A 17,684-nucleotide genomic window follows, 5' to 3' on the forward strand; every position below is an offset into this window, starting at 1 on the left:
TTCATTCGAATTAATGATGACTGCAAAAAGATATACTGGTAAACAATCCTTAAGTGCACAACTCTAAATATAGATAAATATTAATGTTTATGAGCTTGTTTGCTGATTTCAAACTTAATTCACCATAAAATTCAAATTCAGTTTTAACTCTTCATTTAGACTTGATATATTTATAATAAGCTTGATAAAGATAAAATAAGCAATCTAAATCTAAATACACTTCTTACAATTTGGTAGATAGAAAGTTTCTATTACTAATTACGTCATGTCAAAACAAGGTTTTGACGCTTGTTTACAAAGTCAAGGGCAATAACTCAAAAAGTGTTCATAAAAAATATCTCTTGTTAGAACTTGTCCGAGATCTTATCAATTCCAATGATCACACCAAGTTTCATCAACATTGGTTGAAAACTGTAGCTTCTATTGTGCTCACAAACAAATTTTGACGCGTTTTTCGTAAGTTAATGGCAATAACTCAAAAACATTTCATCGAAAATGCGTCAAGTTAGAACTTGTCCGAGATCTTATCAATTTCAATGATCACACCAAGTTTCATCAGAATCCGTTGAAAACTAGCTTCTATTGCGCTCACGAACAAATTTTGACGCGTTGTTACAATGTTAAGGGCAATAACTCAAAAAACGTTCATCAAGAATGCGTCAAGTTAGAACTTGTCCGAGATCTTATCAATTCCAATGATCACACCAAGTTTCATCAGAATCGGTTGAAAAATGTAGCTTCAATCCTGCTCACGAACTATTTTTAACAAATTTCGACGCGTTTTAACAAAGTCAAGGGCAATAACTCAAAAAACGTTCATCGAAAATATCTCAAATTCGAACTTGGCCGAGATCTTATCAATCTAAAGCATCACACCAAGTCTTATCAAAATCAGATGAAAACTGTAGTCTCTATAGTGCTCACAAGAAATGTTGACGGTCGTGACGGACCGACGAACAGGGGCGACGACAATATACGACCACATATTCATGTGGGCGTATAAAAACAACAAAAATATTTTTAGGTTACACACACTAATTCTAATAATATTTTGTATCTCAGAAACTTGTAAAGGAATTGATTTGAGGTTTTCTAAAAATTAGGACACTGAATCAGGGACACTGATAGCATCAATTTGTACCTTTTCAATCAGATGTCTGTGGTTTTTACAATTACACTAAAAACTAAACGTTTGATGATGTCACCAATCACAAAATATGCCAAAAAAGGACTTTACAATTACTGATATCATAAAACGCTTACTTTTGGTGGAATTGCAGGAACATATGTTTGATTGAAAATTGGAATGGTGGAAATTGATGTTTAACATAAAAAATTTAGAAAACCTCTTTATAATTCCATTAACCTTTTAAGCATCAGTATTTCTCTATTATTGTGAAAGAAACCTGCTATTAATTGGTGTGGCCTTTACAGTGGTTCATTTAGGACATATTTTATCATGATTTAATTTTATTTATTTTACATCTTTTTGTTTATTGAATTATCAATAATTTTAGAAATAAAGCATGTCCTAAACAAATTACTGTAGGCCTAAGATTAGCGTTTCGATTGTGATCCCATTCTGTTTGGATTTTGAGAAGGGTAATCAAATTTCAAATTAGCACCGAAAGGTTTCTTCACTCCCCCTGATTCATAGGAATGACTGGATGATCCTCTTGATGGCTTCACGGATTGATGAAATCCTTGGGGTGGTAGAGGGGCTTGTATTTTCATACCTGAAACAAAATTGAACCTCGTGAAAAAATAATAAGAAATTTGATGCAATAAATCAACTAGTTACTAAGTGTTCACCCAAGTTTTTGCTGGTAGTGATTTCCTTTTTCACAAAGGAGTGAATTTTATGTCAAAATTTCCTCAAAGACTAAATCCTCTAGTAACATATTCGTCACTATTACAAGTACAGGTATAGTACAGGTACAGGTACAGCTATAGTACAAGTTCATGTGCGGATGATAAAGTCACAAACGAAAAGAATAAGGTCTTAGTAAGATAAACTTGAGATTTCTTGGTCTGACATTCACCCAATATGTTGATTTTACAATTTGTAAAAAAATGTTTTCTATGCATTTTCAGTTTCAATCTGTTTGAAATCCGCCTTTTCCTCTGTCTAAACAATTAACTCTAAACATAATCCAAAATTATACATACCATGCTGATAGGGAGGGGGTCCAGATGGTTTAACGTTCATATCCATTCCAAATGGTGGTGGCATTGAGAAAGTACCTCCCATAGGCATCGCGCCACCTCTCTGCATTAATTGTGACATCATTGGTGGTGGTGGAAGATTGAAATAATTCTTTCCAATTTCCCCAGTTGGCATTTGTAGAGCTGAACAACAATTTAAAGTATACAGTTTATCTGCAGATTTACATTTCCTAATAAAATCGTGCCTTGTGAGGAATTTCCAGATAGGATTGCTGAATGGCAGTATTAATTAATGAACAGGCAATATTGATGTACAGACATCTGAGTGGTCATGTACAGAGATCTGATGAGTCATGTACAGAGACCCTTGGACCCTTTCCCCTTTCTCTGTGTATAGAAATAAAAAACTTACCTCTGCATTGCCCACGTTGATGTTCTGACATCTCTTCCTCGTCATCTTTCTTCGTTGATTGTTGTTGTCCTTGGGAACGACCCCATTTAATACTTAACCTCTGACCTTTAAGTATCAGCTTATTGAACGATTTTTCAGCTGCAGCCTCTGCGCTCGTCCTTGATGTGAACTGAACAAAAGCACACTGCTGTTTCTGTACAACATTAACTGATCGAATTTCTCCAAATTGATAAAAGTGGTTCCTTAAAAAAGCAAATAAAAATAAATGAAAATCATTATCACGAAGTAACCAAATATACGGTCACCCAAATATTACAACAAACATCTCGTACTTATTCTGAGATACAAATTTGTATATGCATCCAAATCTACTGAATAAAAAATCCGTATAAGCAAGACAAATCCTTGAAACAAACTCTCGTCCAAAGTAAGTAAAGACAGTTGACCACAGCCATATACGCCCGCCACAGCATGCAGACTCCTCCAAAGGTCGTCTCTATAACACCTAAAGATAATCCATGTGAAAGCAAAAATTGAAATAATCATTATCGTTGGCATATCAAGTTTTTATCAAAACTGTGTCGTGTGCACTAGCTATTTCTCAATTACTGTAGTATTACAACGAAAGTCTGAGCAAAGTAAAATGTTTTTTGAATTTATTCTATATTTTTTTTTAAGAGAATTGAATCAGACTCAAAACAGAACTGTTATTCTTAGAATGTTTTTGCGTTGATAAAAATATCATTATCGTTAATATGCAAGTAAGCTTATACATTTAAAAGAAGTACTTGCCTCCCCTTAAAATTTCAATCCGAAAAAGTTTAAATTATGACTGAAAATTGTCCTCTGTTAAAACAAATTTCGAAGACATAATGTGTGCCTATGTTTATATTTTGTTCAACGCAAAGACATTCTAAACCTAACAGTACTATTTAGAGGCTTCTATTCAAAGTTTCATTAAAATTATGGAAAAAAATCAATATTACTTTGCCCAAACAATGGACATATGTTTCATCAATATTTTTCCCTCCATTGTTTTTCACAACAAAGCGTGTTTTCCATGTCAGCCCCTATTACCTACATCACTGACAGAGGAAACTGGGTTAAAAAATCCAAAGGTATTATCTCTACCTATGCCAGGATTGAACCCTGGATCTTCAGGTTAGCAAACAAGCGTTTCACTGAGCCACCGTGGCTCCACAAAAACGTTACAGAACCAGATTCCTTATATGAGGACAAATACAAATAATAATCAGTCAAAAACAAAGTTAAATGAAATATAACTCACTTCAAATCATCTACTTCTATTGCTTCAGATAGACCTCCAACATAAAGTGTGGTAACAGTTTCATCCTCTGGGGGTTCTAGTTTGGGCATGTCTTGATAACGACGTAGTAACTTATCAGCAACAGGATCATTAGTGCCGTAAAATCTGTCTTTAATATTCTGGTTTGCTAATGGATCATCTGGGTCTGTAGGCTTATCGTGTCTGCAATAAAAATTTAACTTAGTCTTATTCAGAAGTATTAGAAATGTACAAAAATTACACATTTCCTGTAAAATTATCTCAAACTAGGAATTTCACTTTCTACATATTATGTCTTCTACTCTTCTCTATATATTGCAGAGTCTAAAGTAAATTATGACGAGCCGTGCCGTCAGTTCAACAGTCAAACATGGATAATTCTGGACACACGTGGATTTGAAGGCTAAAATTTCGACCGTGAGCTGAAAACTCTACTACTGATTAGCTTAGCTAAAATCTTTCTGTTTCTGAAACTAAAGTAAAATTGGTCAAACGAATAGCAAATCTGTCCCTTTAAATATAATCATCTCATCTGCTTGAGTATTATCAGACAAAATTGGATACATATGTTTCAATATTTTTTAAATCAGTTTTTTTTTTTAGTTTTTTTTAATGAAAAGTGACTGATTTTAATCCAACTGGCTCAATTTCCTGAATAGAGACTAACATTTCAAGATTTCTTTCAGACATGATATGCCAATGGGGCAGTCCCCAGGGTCACTCCAGAAAAGCAAAATGTGAAGATGAATGTGATAAAGCCAGAAATATTGTGCCCTAAGGAAAAGACTGATATATATTTTTTGTTGATACAATAAGTTATACATTGTAATATCTGCTTCAAATTTCAGTAAAATCTCAGCTATGAAAAAAGGTTTGTGCTCCCAGGGCCAGATGGTTTCTAGAATACACGAGACATCTTGCAGTGGGCAATGAGGGAAAAATTCATAGCCTTTACTACATCAGATTTAAGTTTAATGGCAAATGCAAATGCAACTCATATTGAATACAAAAACTAGACTATACCTGTATGGGCATTCTTCTCCTCTTTTACATTCCCCTTTCACCCAGAAAGAACAAATGTGGGGTCTATTTCTTTTGTAGTAGGGCGAGGTTCGGGCTAATTTTAGTAACATGTCGCTGGGTACTTTGTTGGCTATAGCACCAACTGGGTTAGTTCCATCACTGTTTTCTATCTATAATAAAAACAAATTTATTAGAATCGAATAAAAATTCCGATATGAAGCACAAAACAAAATCCAAAACAACATCTTGGCAATACATTGATAGCAGCTAATGAACTTTTCACATGAGGAAGTATATCAATTATAATTGAGTAAATATACTAGGATTACTAGGGGTGCTTTTATAAAAAAAATATTTTTTACTTCTCTTTCCACATTCTGCATGTAGAATTCCTTATTTACATCTGATTTAGGTAAAGAATCTTGTACTCTTAAAGCAGCATCTCTAACTTGGACAGGTAAGCCTATTATGAAACAAAAACTCAAGTTAAAACAAGGACACACACAAAAAAAAACACAGCATAATTATGGTAATTTCTTCAAACTGGCGGACTTCATTTTCATATAATCTCATTGAAACACTGTTAAAGATTCAAATGATTCTCACAATCGTAGCATTCCATTTTGAAGGGACAGATGCGCCATTTTTTTGGACCCATCATACTTTAGTTAGTCTCGGAAACGGGAATTTTTTAGCTAAGCCAATCAGTAATAGTGTTCAGACATCATCTAAATTTGAACCTTCAAATCCATGTGTGTCCAGAATTATCAGGGTTTGAATGCTAAAAGGACACATCTGTGATATATTAAAAAGGCATATATAGAATAATGAGTAAAATTCCTAGTTCAGAGTATCTTTAAAGAAATTATGCCATTTTCGTACATTTCTACTACTTCTGAAGATATTTACATCTATTCAAGACTAAAATCAACCACCCCTTTCGTTAAAACGTGAATTTTATCTAGTAGGCTTCAAATTAGTCTAAATGCGTGATTTAAGTAAAAAAAAAGAAACACTTTGTAGATAATCATCTAAAACTGCAATCCTAAAATACCTAACCACTCTCTGACTACAATGTTTTCTGAATTGAAATTTGCTAACCATTTTCATATGAATTGAAATATCAATTACAAAATACTACTGAGAGTGTCTATTTTAAATATAAAATCACTGAACCTTATATTTCCATGGACCCGAAGACATTCCAAGACAAATGGCATACAACTGAAAAATTTTATTTGAATATTTATGAAATGAGAGAAAAATTTTGATTCAGATCTCAATTTAGTCAGACAGTAGACATTACATACCATATTCTAAATCTAGGAGACATGTTTGACAAATATTTTTCATTTGACTGCAAGTTTGACAGACTTCAGTTTTCTTGAATCTCATCCTGGCCCCCGGACACCATCTAAATACTGTGAATGGTCTGTTACAGGTTTTACATTCTTTTCCATGTTTCTCTTTCATCTATAAATGACAAAAATAATCAGTCATAAGGTCAAAACCAACAAATACTCATCTAAATAGTAACCAATCAAACACAGTGTTACCACTAAAAGGATCAAAAAATCAGAAGTAGAAGTATCATTATATTCCTGATAATGATATGAGAACCACATTGAAAGTAATAAATATTCTAGAAGTATTATTATATTCCTGATAATGATATGAGAACCACATTGAAAGTAATAAATATTCTAGAAGTATCATTCTATTCCTGATAATGATATGAGAACCATATTGAAAGTAATAAATATTCTAGAAGTATCATTCTATTCCTGATAATGATGTGAGAACCATATTGAAAGGTATCAAAATAATTATAACAATAGGTAAACTGCACCAAGAATACTCACCATTCGAACATATGGATTGTCTCCAAGACATGTTTGACATAGTAACGGAAATTCCTAAAGAAAAGCAGAAATAAAGTTCTTCATTTTGTGTGGCAATAACAAGATAAAATCTAAAAAAAATATTGGAATTACAAGGAACATAAGGATTCGTGTAGCCGTAGGCCCCCTATGGTACCATGGTGCTGAAAAGTTGGACGTAAAACTCCATTCATTTCATTTTATAGTACCATTGCCATGGGAACTATACAAAGTTCATCAGATCTTTCCCTGAATCTATAATATTTTATTCTAGCCTATTTAGGAATTTAGGTCAAATCTAATCAGGTCAAATCTAATCTGGAAAAAAATGGTCAAAAATGAGAAAACTATAGTAAATAAAAGATATAAAGGGATGGATGAAATACCAACCCATAATATGTTCATTTTGTTATAACAAGATCACTCCACTACGTCACTAGGCCTATTCAAAATATTTCATCCTGTAGGATATGTTTTATTGTGAAACTAATACATAAAACAAACGTCAGTATCATTTCCTAATCTTACTACATGTTTCATAAACAGGGTGAAAATCACATGATGAAGTACAAATATACATATGTAATAGGCCTTTTAGACTTTGATGAAAATCACGTCAACACCAATGATCAAGCAAAACGTTGGTAAAACGTCGACAAGAGAATCCAAATAGGTTTTATTTGTAATCACAAATGTACATGGATAGTAGATATTACTGTAAGGAAAGTAGAATACTAACTGATTCTTCCCAATTTTGTCGATTATATGTGTTAGCACCTTTACTTGTTGCCATTTTTATTCCGGAAATTGGGAAATTGAGGTAAGTGGGTCTGGGAATGCGATGCGCAGAAATCGCATTCGATAGGTCCAATGACGACAGCTATCATATGTGCGTGTTTGTTTCAGAAAACTCTCGAATGGTTAACCGGATGTAAATTAGAATACGCTTGGAAAATCAATGTTCTAAATTTATCGTCCAATCAAAATTTAAAAAAGATGTGTAAAAATCGAGAATGAAGCGATCAAACATGCCCAAAACGTAAACAATAAACAATGGTAGAAATTGAGAAATTGTCAAGCGAGGAGTAGAACGAAGAATGATTAAGCTCCTTTGAAGGATTTATTGTAAGGAATATATAGGCCTACTGTATTCTTGAAAAGTTGAAATTTTTGCCTTACCGTCTAAGGCTACTTAGAAGTAAAAAGGTCAAAAGTTTAGCAATGCAAATTGAAAGTAGCTGCTCTACCATCTTATGATGGGGCATGTAGGCCCAGTGGTTTCCACCTCTTTTTTTTATAATAATCCTAGTGGTTTCCACGCCTGTTCTAGGTGGTTTCCACCAAATTAACTTCTAGATTACTAATAAAAAACCTGTTAATCTTTTATCAATGGCTTTGTGATGGATGGAAATTAAACATTGAAAACAGGTTCCACAGGATGATTAGGAGGTAGCTATCTAATCATACATTATTCCAATGCTAAAAGAAATGAGTAAATATACTCACAAAACACCTAAAACAACAAAAATGAAAGGGTTTGATTGATGACAATCACTGATAATGACAATTTTACAATTAATAAGGTTGATGTGAGTCATTGAGATTGATTAAAGTGATACTACATCTTAGAATGAACATAAAATTTAAGTTCTCAAGAATGGTCAACATGAGTCTATATTCATCAGTGAACTTACCTGGTGTCATAAAGTTACAACAGAATCCCCGTAAAATCTGGAAAATTGGAAAATTCATAAAACAAAGTTATTAATGAAAAACACTTAATCTTGATATTAAGCGTTTTTCAATAGTTAATTGCATATTTTACGGATAATAATGGAAGTTTTTTGGATTTATCGGATTATATTGGGATCCTGTTATGTTATTTATGACACCAGGCATATCTACTGGCTCTTATTCGCCAAGTTTAAAATTCATAAATTTTATGTTAATTCTAAGACGTAGTATCACTTTAATTAAAAGATTAAAAAACCGCTGTTAAAAGTTTAAGTTACTGAGGACAGAAAGAGATTGGGTTCATGCTCAAACTCAATTGGTGGGAGAGGCTATTTTAAGACTAGGGCCCAAGCTTGTTGCCTTGTTAGAGTTCCTACCAACTACTAAGACTACCTAGTTTGCGATATCAGCATACGCGGGAAGCAAGCGTTGATGTCAGTGATGGGGGTCAGATGGTCCTGGTATGGAAAAAGTTTGATAGGGACAATAAACCAAGGCCCTGTGAGCTACAAGCCGTCCATGTCTAGATCCTCAGCAGTTGGAAATCACTAGAGAGTAAGCTAATACAGCTGTACTGGCAAATTTCCCTCATTGCACACTGCATGACATTGCCCGGTGCAGAAAAGTAGAAAAGAATAACCTCCGAACATTCATTTGATTTGCAAATATTTGCAGGTTTCCGGTGTTAGTTGGATTTAGATCTTCCATAGAATTTCCAGCTGACAGGTGACAAAAGTCAACAAACATGGCGGAGGACCGCGGTGTCATAAATATTTGTTTCAACCAAGATTATAGTAAGTAAAATGTTCTGAAACTGCAACTTTACCTTAAAAACAAGACATATAATTTGACAGGCAACAAAAATCACCCCTAATTTTACAAATAAGTTATTCCAATTATATACATATGTAACATATTGTTAGATAAATATGCATGTAAGAAAGAGATCATTTAAACATTGAGGGGTGTCAAACAGATGACTGACATAGACAATAGGCATTTTTGTGGGCCGATTCGATTAGGTTAATCGGTACATTTGTTAGCCAGTTTACCTTAACTGATTTGGCTAACCGTCCCAGGAGGTGGTTAGGCGATTCGATTAGGCTTTTCCAAGATGGCGGCATGTGGAAGTTGCTAATATAATCAAAATAGCGGTCTTTCATTGGTTGTCAGCAGAGGCAGCCATATTGCCAAATCGCCGATTTGAATTTCGCATTTGTGGACCACTGCTAATCTAAACCAAATTGCACCAAATCGTACTACCTAATCGAATCGGCCCACAAAAACGCCTAAATTATTGTGAAAAGGATTATTTGAGACTTAAATCTAAGAAAACTCATGAAAATCTCGTCCAAAGCATGGCAAAATGAGGAGTAAAAATATTAAAGTAGTGGACTCCTCCAAAGAGAAGTACCATCAGGTGAATCGAAAAGAGTAAACATGGTTTGCTTTGTGCGACATCCACCACTACTATCTAGGTCAAACTAAAAGTCTCTACATATACAAAATAGAGTATAGTAGAGGTTCGATAACACAGTCAGTTAGAGTATGGATCTTTAAATTATGTCATTTTGTTTGGCTACATTGAACAAATGGCGGTTGTGGGTTTTTATCTCTTAAGAAAACATATTTAAAATCGTTTTTAATCAAATGAAAATGTCCTGCTATTTATCTTGTGTTGTAGGTTGTTTTGTATGTTCTACAGAATCAGGGATCAGGATATATAACACAGACCCCCTGACACATAAATTAAGAATAGGTAGGTTCATGTTTTATTCATAAATATATAATTTTAAAGGGACAAGTTGACAATTTTTTTTAGCTAACTAATCAATAATAGTGTTCACAGCTTACTGGTAAAATTTGAGTCTTCAAATCCATGTGTGTCCAGAATTACTCATGTTTGAAATAAATTGAGACTTGTCTTTTCTTGAGACTCTGCCATAAATAGAACTCTGTTTAAATTGTGAAGAAGGAAGTCATCTTCTATTTGAGCGCTCTCTTTAATCCAAAATATTTTTGAAATTCCATATCTTCATATCACTCATAATTCCAGTCGACCCAGCTGTAAATGGGTACGGATAATCCAGAAAAGATTAATGCCAAAAGGTTTGGCCAAGGACCAGCTGGTAGAAAGGATCCTTAACTGTGAACCTAAGTTGTTAACCTTGTAAAATATAGTTGTTTCTTTCTTTTCTTTATTTCAGGTGCTGAAAATGTGGGAAGTATAGGGTACGCTGAGATGTTGTTTAGAACTAATTTACTTGTTATTGTTGGAGGCGGAAAAATTCCTAAATTTGATGAAAAAGCAGGTAGGATTTGAAACACTGAACTGATTTGGTTGTGTAAATATTTTGATAAATATTCCTTTTGAATATTGAACATTGGCTTTGAATCTGCTAAGGACAACCTGAAATTGAGTTCTATACACCTTATGCATATTTCAGCCATAATGGATCCAGAAGGAGGCTCACAACGCAAAACCTTAAAAAGGTTCTGTCACGACATAAAATCACCAACTTAACTTCGTGAATTCCCCCCTTTTCCATTCTCATTAACGTCAATACTTATCAAATTTTACATCATTAAAATCAGAATTTATTTCAGCAATTTAATGATATTTTTAGATGAATTTTACCCTCACACATTTTTGAACAAGGACAGTTTTAAGCCGATTTTCTTGCTGATCAGATGTTTAATCACCTGATATAGACTCTTCATTCATATGACATCGCCATCTTTTCAATAGATGATGAATTTGCCTTGCATTCAATGTTCAATTGACTGATAAAGCCAGTATAAGACAATAATGGTCATGTACAAGGTTTTCTCCCAACTTTGGCTTTTGTACTGTTCTCTATTTAAATGTGTGATGATTGTACAGATATTGATTAAATGTTGTATATTTGAACAGTATTAGTGTGGGATATTGATTAAATGTTGTATATTTGAACAGTATTAGTGTGGGATATTGATAAAATGTTTTATATTTGAACAGTATTATTGTGGGATATTGATAAAATGTTGTATATTTGAACAGTATTAGTGTGGGATATTGATTAAATGTTGTATATTTGAACAGTATTAGTGTGGGATATTGATTAAATGTTGTATATTTGAACAGTATTAGTGTGGGATATTGATAAAATGTTTTATATTTGAACAGTATTAGTGTGGGATATTGATAAAATGTTTTATATTTGAACAGTATTAGTGTGGGATATTGATAAAATGTTGTATATTTGAACAGTATTAGTGTGGGATATTGATTAAATGTTGTATATTTGAACAGTATTAGTGTGGGATATTGATTAAATGTTGTATATTTGAACAGTATTAGTGTGGGATATTGATAAAATGTTTTATATTTGAACAGTATTAGTGTGGGATATTGATAAAATGTTTTATATTTGAACAGTATTAGTGTGGGATATGAAAGGTAAAGATGAAAAAGAAAGTATTTTAATGGATATTACATTCTCTCAACCAGTTGTTGGTGTTAAAGTCTTAAGAGACAGGTAGGTACTGTTTTTACCTGTTTATACTGATTCTTCCTGCTGATTGGGTTCACATTTGTAATGAGTACCATGTAACTGATCTTTCACATGGTATATTTGTTGGCCATGGCTTTTGGCGGTACAGATAGCGAGCGTTTATTATTTAAGGATAGTTGAAGGAACCACGATTTATTTTACCCTGGATTAGTAAATCTTTGGGGTAATCATACTGCGACGGTGAGAAACTGAGAATTAGTCAATTTACTGGGCTATTTGTACCATCATATAAGTCTCCTCCTTGTACACCGCATGATAATCGTGAGCTGTTAAATTCTATTTTTCTATTTTTCTAATAATTTCAGACTGATTGTGATTCTAAGAAATCAAGTCCATGTTTTCTCTTTTCCTAACGAACCACAGAAACTTTACACATTTTCTACTGGAGACAATCCTAAAGGTGAGGATGAGCATTTTGATTGGTTAACCCACAACAGCAGAGGCATACCAATCTTGTCAGATCATGGATGGCAAGTGGAGTCACCTGCAAAAAAAAATGAAACGAAACATTAAGATTTATTTTATTATTTTAATCCGACTGTGACAAATGATTTTAGATTCTGTTGTTGTCAGATTTGAATATTTTCAAGATATTATTCCATAGAAAAACATTTGTAAAAATAAACATTGTTGTATAATGTAAAAGAAATATTTTGTAATTTTTTTGATAGGTTTATGTAGTGTCAGTTGCTATGGTAAAATTTTAGTTTTTCCAGGAATAAAATGTGGTAGCGTTCAAATTGTGGTAAGATATGTTAAATTCATCTAAAAATGCTACAGAGCTTTTAATGTTAATTTGGTATGGACAATTGTCAACTCATCATCTCTTTCACAGACCTTGATAAAGTTCATGTTGAATTTTAGGTTTGTTCACTCCGTATCCCTTTCAGAGAGTTCACATAGTTAATAATGTTTATTTGGTATTTAAGTTGTCTACTCAGTATCCCTTTCAGAGAGTCCACATAGTTAATAAGTTTATTCAGTATTTAGGTTTGTTCACTCAGAGAGTTCACATAGTTAATAATGTTAATTTGGTATATAGGTTTGTCAACTCAACATCCCTTTCAGAGAGTCCACATAGCTAATAATGTTTATTTGATATTTAGGTTTGTCAACTCAACATCTCTTTCAGAGAGTCCACATATCTAATACTGTTTATTTGGTGTTTAGTCTGTCCACTTAGTATCCCTTTCAGAGAGTTCACATATCTAATACTGTTTTTTTTGGTATGTTAACTAAGTGTCCGCTTTAGAGTTTTTAGCTAAGACAGTTCCTTTTATTCATAGGATCTGGAAACAACCCAGCCTAGTCAAACAGTATCACCAGTCACTATTAATGCTCATCAAAATGCATTGGCCTGTTTAACAGTGGATCAGAAGGGAACCTTAATAGCAACAGCATCCAGAAAGGTTTGATCCATGTTTTCTGATTGTAACATTGAAAGAATCCACAGTTGAAAGAAGAAAAAACATCAACAACAACTTGTTCCTGGAGAGTCAAGTCTGCCAGCTGGATCAAACTTCCTGGCATTGATCTATCCCAGCTACAGCTAGAATTTTGAAAAAATGAAATGAAATTAGTTTTATGTCCTACTTTTCTAGACCATGTGGGTATTGAAGACAAGCAACACCATGCAGGGTACAATGAGGGAAATTTTGCCAGGACAGTGGCATTAGGAAAGGAAAGATAACTAATTCAGTACAGTTCGTAGCTGGGTTGGCTGGAATAATGAGGAAACCACACCTAGATTAGAACATGTGACCATCATTAATTCAAACACTCTTAACACACTTACTGTCCTCAAAAAAAAAAATTATTACACAAACATTCAAACACTTTTGAAGACCCATTCAAACACTTTTGAAGACCCATTCAAAGTAATGTTTTAAAATTTTAATAATTGATTTTTTTAGGGTACATTGATAAGGGTGTTTGATCTATTGTCTAAGAAGTTAGCAGTAGAACTAAGACGAGGTGCAGATCCAGCCATGTTATATTGGTAAGTTTATAAATACACAATTTTATTATTACATAGTATCTCACAATCGGTTTTAAAAATGGGTTCCCTTGTTTTCATTTATGAAAATGCTAGGTGTTCTAATGACTTGGAAAAATACTGGTTTGTCTCACATGTCCATAATTAATTCATAATTAGCTAAATTAGAAGAGAATTACCAGCAGAATTCTAATGAGTGATTGATCAAGAAAGGTCAAAAAGTATTGTTTGTTTATCCAGACTGTACATACATGGACATACATACATGTCTAACCACTTTTTACAGTATTGTATTGTATCATTATTGTATTGTCTCATTATTGTATTGTATCATTTTTGTATTGTATCATTTTTGTATATCATCATTTTTGTATGTCATCATTTTTGTATTGTATCATTTTTGTATATCATCATTTTTGTATTGTATATCTTTTTTGTATAAAAATTTTTTCTTTGGTATCTTTTTTGTATATCATCATTTTTGTATTGTATCATTTTGTATACCTTTTTAGTATTGTATCATTTTGTATATCATTTTTGTATTGTATCTTTTTTTGTATTGTATCATTTTGTATATCATTTTTGTATTGTACCTTTTTTTGTATATCATCATTTTCATCATTTTTGTATCATCATTTTCATCATTTTTGTATATCATCATTTTCATCATTTTTGTAGATGATTTTCATCATTTTGTATACTATCATTTTCATCATTTTTGTAACGTACCAAACAGTATTTTATCACATTGTATCATATCATTATTGTATCTTATTATCATTTTGTATCATACTATATAATTTCTTCTTTCAGCTTATCATTTAGTCCAGATTCGTCATTTCTCTGTGCATCAAGTGATAAAGGAACTGTTCATATATTTGCTGTAAAAGACACCAGTTTAAACAAAAAATCAAAGTAAGATTCTATACTTTCTTTTCAATTAGCGCTGTTGATTTACCTGTATTTACCAGTCATGTCTAATTGGAGCTCCAAATTGACTGACTAATATTGATCTTTTGGACATTTTCTATGCTAGATGTTCTGGAGTTTTCACAAATTCTCAACTTGGAACTTCCGTAATCATCATGTGTGGTTCCAACTAATAACACAATGGGAAATAAGCAAATATTGGGTGCAAATTATCTTTATAGGGGATGTCCATTCTACACCATCAATATCTCAAAATATTGTTCTTTTCAGGTTTCAGAAAATGGGATTTTTAGGACCGTACGTTGAATCATTATGGGGTCTAGCAAGTTTTACTGTTCCAGCTGAGAGAGCATGTGTTTGTGCCTTCAGTTCTAACCAATCAGTCATAGGTAAGTTCATCAAAAACTTGGCTCTGCTTTCAGTCCTGCTATCTGAAAGCTAAAATGATGGCTTGTTATGCAAGTTTTTTAAATTCTGTTAAGGCCTACTGGCATGAAAAGAAGTGTCTGTATTGTTCCCAACCTCTTCAACTGCAGGTGCCCCTCTTAGCGATTTTTGATGTGCATTTGGTCACCCATGGTGTTATTTATTATTAAATTATCTATCTAACTGGGGAATCCATAAGTTACCAACTTTGTTTCGTTGTATTTTAGCTGTATGTGTGGATGGAACATTTCATAAATATGTATTTAACACAGATGGTAATTGTAACAGAGAGGCTTATGATGTTTATTTAGATATGGGGGACATAGACTGATATGTATTTAAATCAAATCATTATATCTTAAACTGGATAATTTGTTGGGTAGACTTGTTACATTTGTGATAGAAATTTTATAATTTTACATGCCCAATAAACATTATTATTTATGTGGACTCGTTCAGTAAGTCATGTTGAGTTTACAGACCAAATTGACATTTAAATTTAAAGTGACGTGAACATTTGAAGAGTATGGCACGATGACAATCCTAAACTGCCATATACGTTTTGTGGACTCTGTAAAAGAGATGCCTAGTAGGCAAACCAAAATGACATTATTAGCTATGTGTATGTGGTTTCTTTTAAAAGGATACCAAGTTGACAAACCTAGCACTAGAGAAGTTCCAGGTGTTCTGATATGGACGAAGTTTTTGCAATAATCATAAAGATTTTCACTGTTAAAATAGTGCTCAATGCATTAACAGCAGAGGGATGTATAGAAATATTAAACTGAACCTGAAAGAGTTGTAATTTAGACTTTTTTTGTCTGTGTGATCTGTTTTAACCTGTGTATCTAAATAAGTAAAATTCTTGTGATTGCACTTGTATGTTGTTTTAATTAATAAAAATTATTGTACATTATAAATATTGTATATATATACTAACATTCCTTCATAGAGACCTCAGCCCCGTTTCTAAAAAAAATCTTCTGATCAATTTTCTCGAAAGTATTGTATTTCTCTGTGTTAAATGACGGAGTTACGACAATTTTTTATTGCAAGATCTTTTGAGAAAAGCGGCCAACGTTCCTTCAAAAATCTTACAATATGAATTTGTCATAAGTGTGGAATTTACATTGAGAAATACAATACTTACGACAAAATTGATCCTAAGATTTTAAGTGAAACAGGACACCATTCTTCAAAAAATCTTATGATTTATCATAAATGTGGAATTTACACATAGAAATACCCTTCTTAAAAATTGATCATAAAATTTGTTATGAAGGGACCCTTATTATCATTTTATATTACAAAGTTTTTTAAATACAATCTAATAACCACAGGCATCTGTTTTTATCAATAGTCAACTCTCTCTATAATATCGTGGGTGACCACTTGAAACCTCGTATAACGATATATGACACGGAATTACTTTTTCGAGAAAAACTATTTGTACACGTATTTTGTTAAAACCTTTATTATTTTTTTTACGGCTATATGTGGTTTTCATTCTTTGAAAATATAAACCTCGTATAACAACTTGATATCTTCGACCTATTGAACCAAAACCTCTTATAATAATACAGTAAACGAGGTTTTGCGTTTTCATCCGCAGAAAAAGAACATTGAACCTCGTATAATAATATCTGACTGTTTATTGAGTTATTTAAAATTAAGCTAAGAATACGAGGTTTTGATCACAAGATCCGCTCTTTTACGAGCTTTCGAGCGGTACCAAAAAGTCATAATGACCAAATATGGCAACAGGTTTCAAGCGGTCACCCATACTATTATAAAGTTAGTCCACTATTGATAGAAACAGATGCCTGTGCTAATAACAATACAGCTTTAAATTTTTTTGTTTCTTTATTTTTATCTGGGTTACTTCACTGATTATAAATCTGACAGCATTTACAACAAAGGTGTGTTCACCTACTCATCCAATCATAGACTTTGTTCAGTAAGAGTTGAGCCAACAATTCATCAATGATATGCAAATTACTTCCACCTACAAAAAAACTGATATAACTGTCAATATCTTTTCTCAAGATTTGTAACAGTATGGTCAGTCGGTAGTGACTTGGATTGTCATCTGCTAGGCGATTCAAGGTAAAAATTCTGAAATTTTTTTTAATTAAAATGACTTTTACTCCATTTTAAATATGACTTTCAATAGGTTTAAAGGTTAGGTGCCAATTTGATTTTTAGAAGAATGTTGCTGGATCTGTGAAGAGTGGAGTTACCCATAGAAAATTAATGA

At 32.7% G+C, this 17,684-nt stretch overlaps 2 protein-coding genes across 2 annotated transcripts; one reads left to right on the top strand and one right to left on the bottom strand.

The window, feature by feature from the left end:
• Positions 1–2,495: 2,495 nt before the first annotated feature.
• On the bottom strand, positions 2,496–7,580 carry LOTGIDRAFT_110063 (hypothetical protein; the record flags this gene model as incomplete). The annotated part of the gene is made up of 7 exons (XM_009047110.1): positions 2,496–2,820; positions 3,867–4,067; positions 4,908–5,077; positions 5,270–5,370; positions 6,218–6,380; positions 6,770–6,823; positions 7,527–7,580. The coding sequence occupies 7 exons, from the start codon at positions 7,578–7,580 to the stop codon at positions 2,496–2,498; spliced, it is 1,068 nt and encodes a 355-aa protein (XP_009045358.1).
• Positions 7,581–7,832: 252 nt separating this feature from the next.
• LOTGIDRAFT_185244 (hypothetical protein) lies at positions 7,833–16,347 on the top strand. Its single transcript, XM_009047111.1, has 12 exons — positions 7,833–7,912; positions 9,197–9,315; positions 10,206–10,280; positions 10,729–10,833; positions 11,940–12,039; positions 12,381–12,475; positions 12,747–12,820; positions 13,362–13,484; positions 13,989–14,074; positions 14,885–14,986; positions 15,272–15,390; positions 15,655–16,347. The coding sequence occupies exons 2-12, from the start codon at positions 9,267–9,269 to the stop codon at positions 15,756–15,758; spliced, it is 1,032 nt and encodes a 343-aa protein (XP_009045359.1). The 5' UTR covers positions 7,833–7,912; positions 9,197–9,266; the 3' UTR covers positions 15,759–16,347.
• Positions 16,348–17,684: the final 1,337 nt, after the last annotated feature.

Source organism: Lottia gigantea, assembly GCF_000327385.1.
Source record: "Lottia gigantea unplaced genomic scaffold LOTGIsca_11, whole genome shotgun sequence".
Classification (NCBI taxonomy): domain Eukaryota; kingdom Metazoa; phylum Mollusca; class Gastropoda; family Lottiidae; genus Lottia; species Lottia gigantea.

What these genes read in the sequence shown, in the direction of transcription:
- LOTGIDRAFT_185244 (XM_009047111.1), top strand. Translation starts at nt 9,267, where the DNA reads ATGGCGGAGGACCGCGGTGTCATAAATATTTGTTTCAACCAAGATTAT. An exon ending in GACACATAAATTAAGAATAG is followed by an intron (nt 10,281 to 10,728) that starts GTAGGTTCATGT and finishes TCTTTATTTCAG; the next exon opens with GTGCTGAAAATGTGGGAAGT. An exon ending in TTCTAACCAATCAGTCATAG is followed by an intron (nt 15,391 to 15,654) that starts GTAAGTTCATCA and finishes GTTGTATTTTAG; the next exon opens with CTGTATGTGTGGATGGAACA.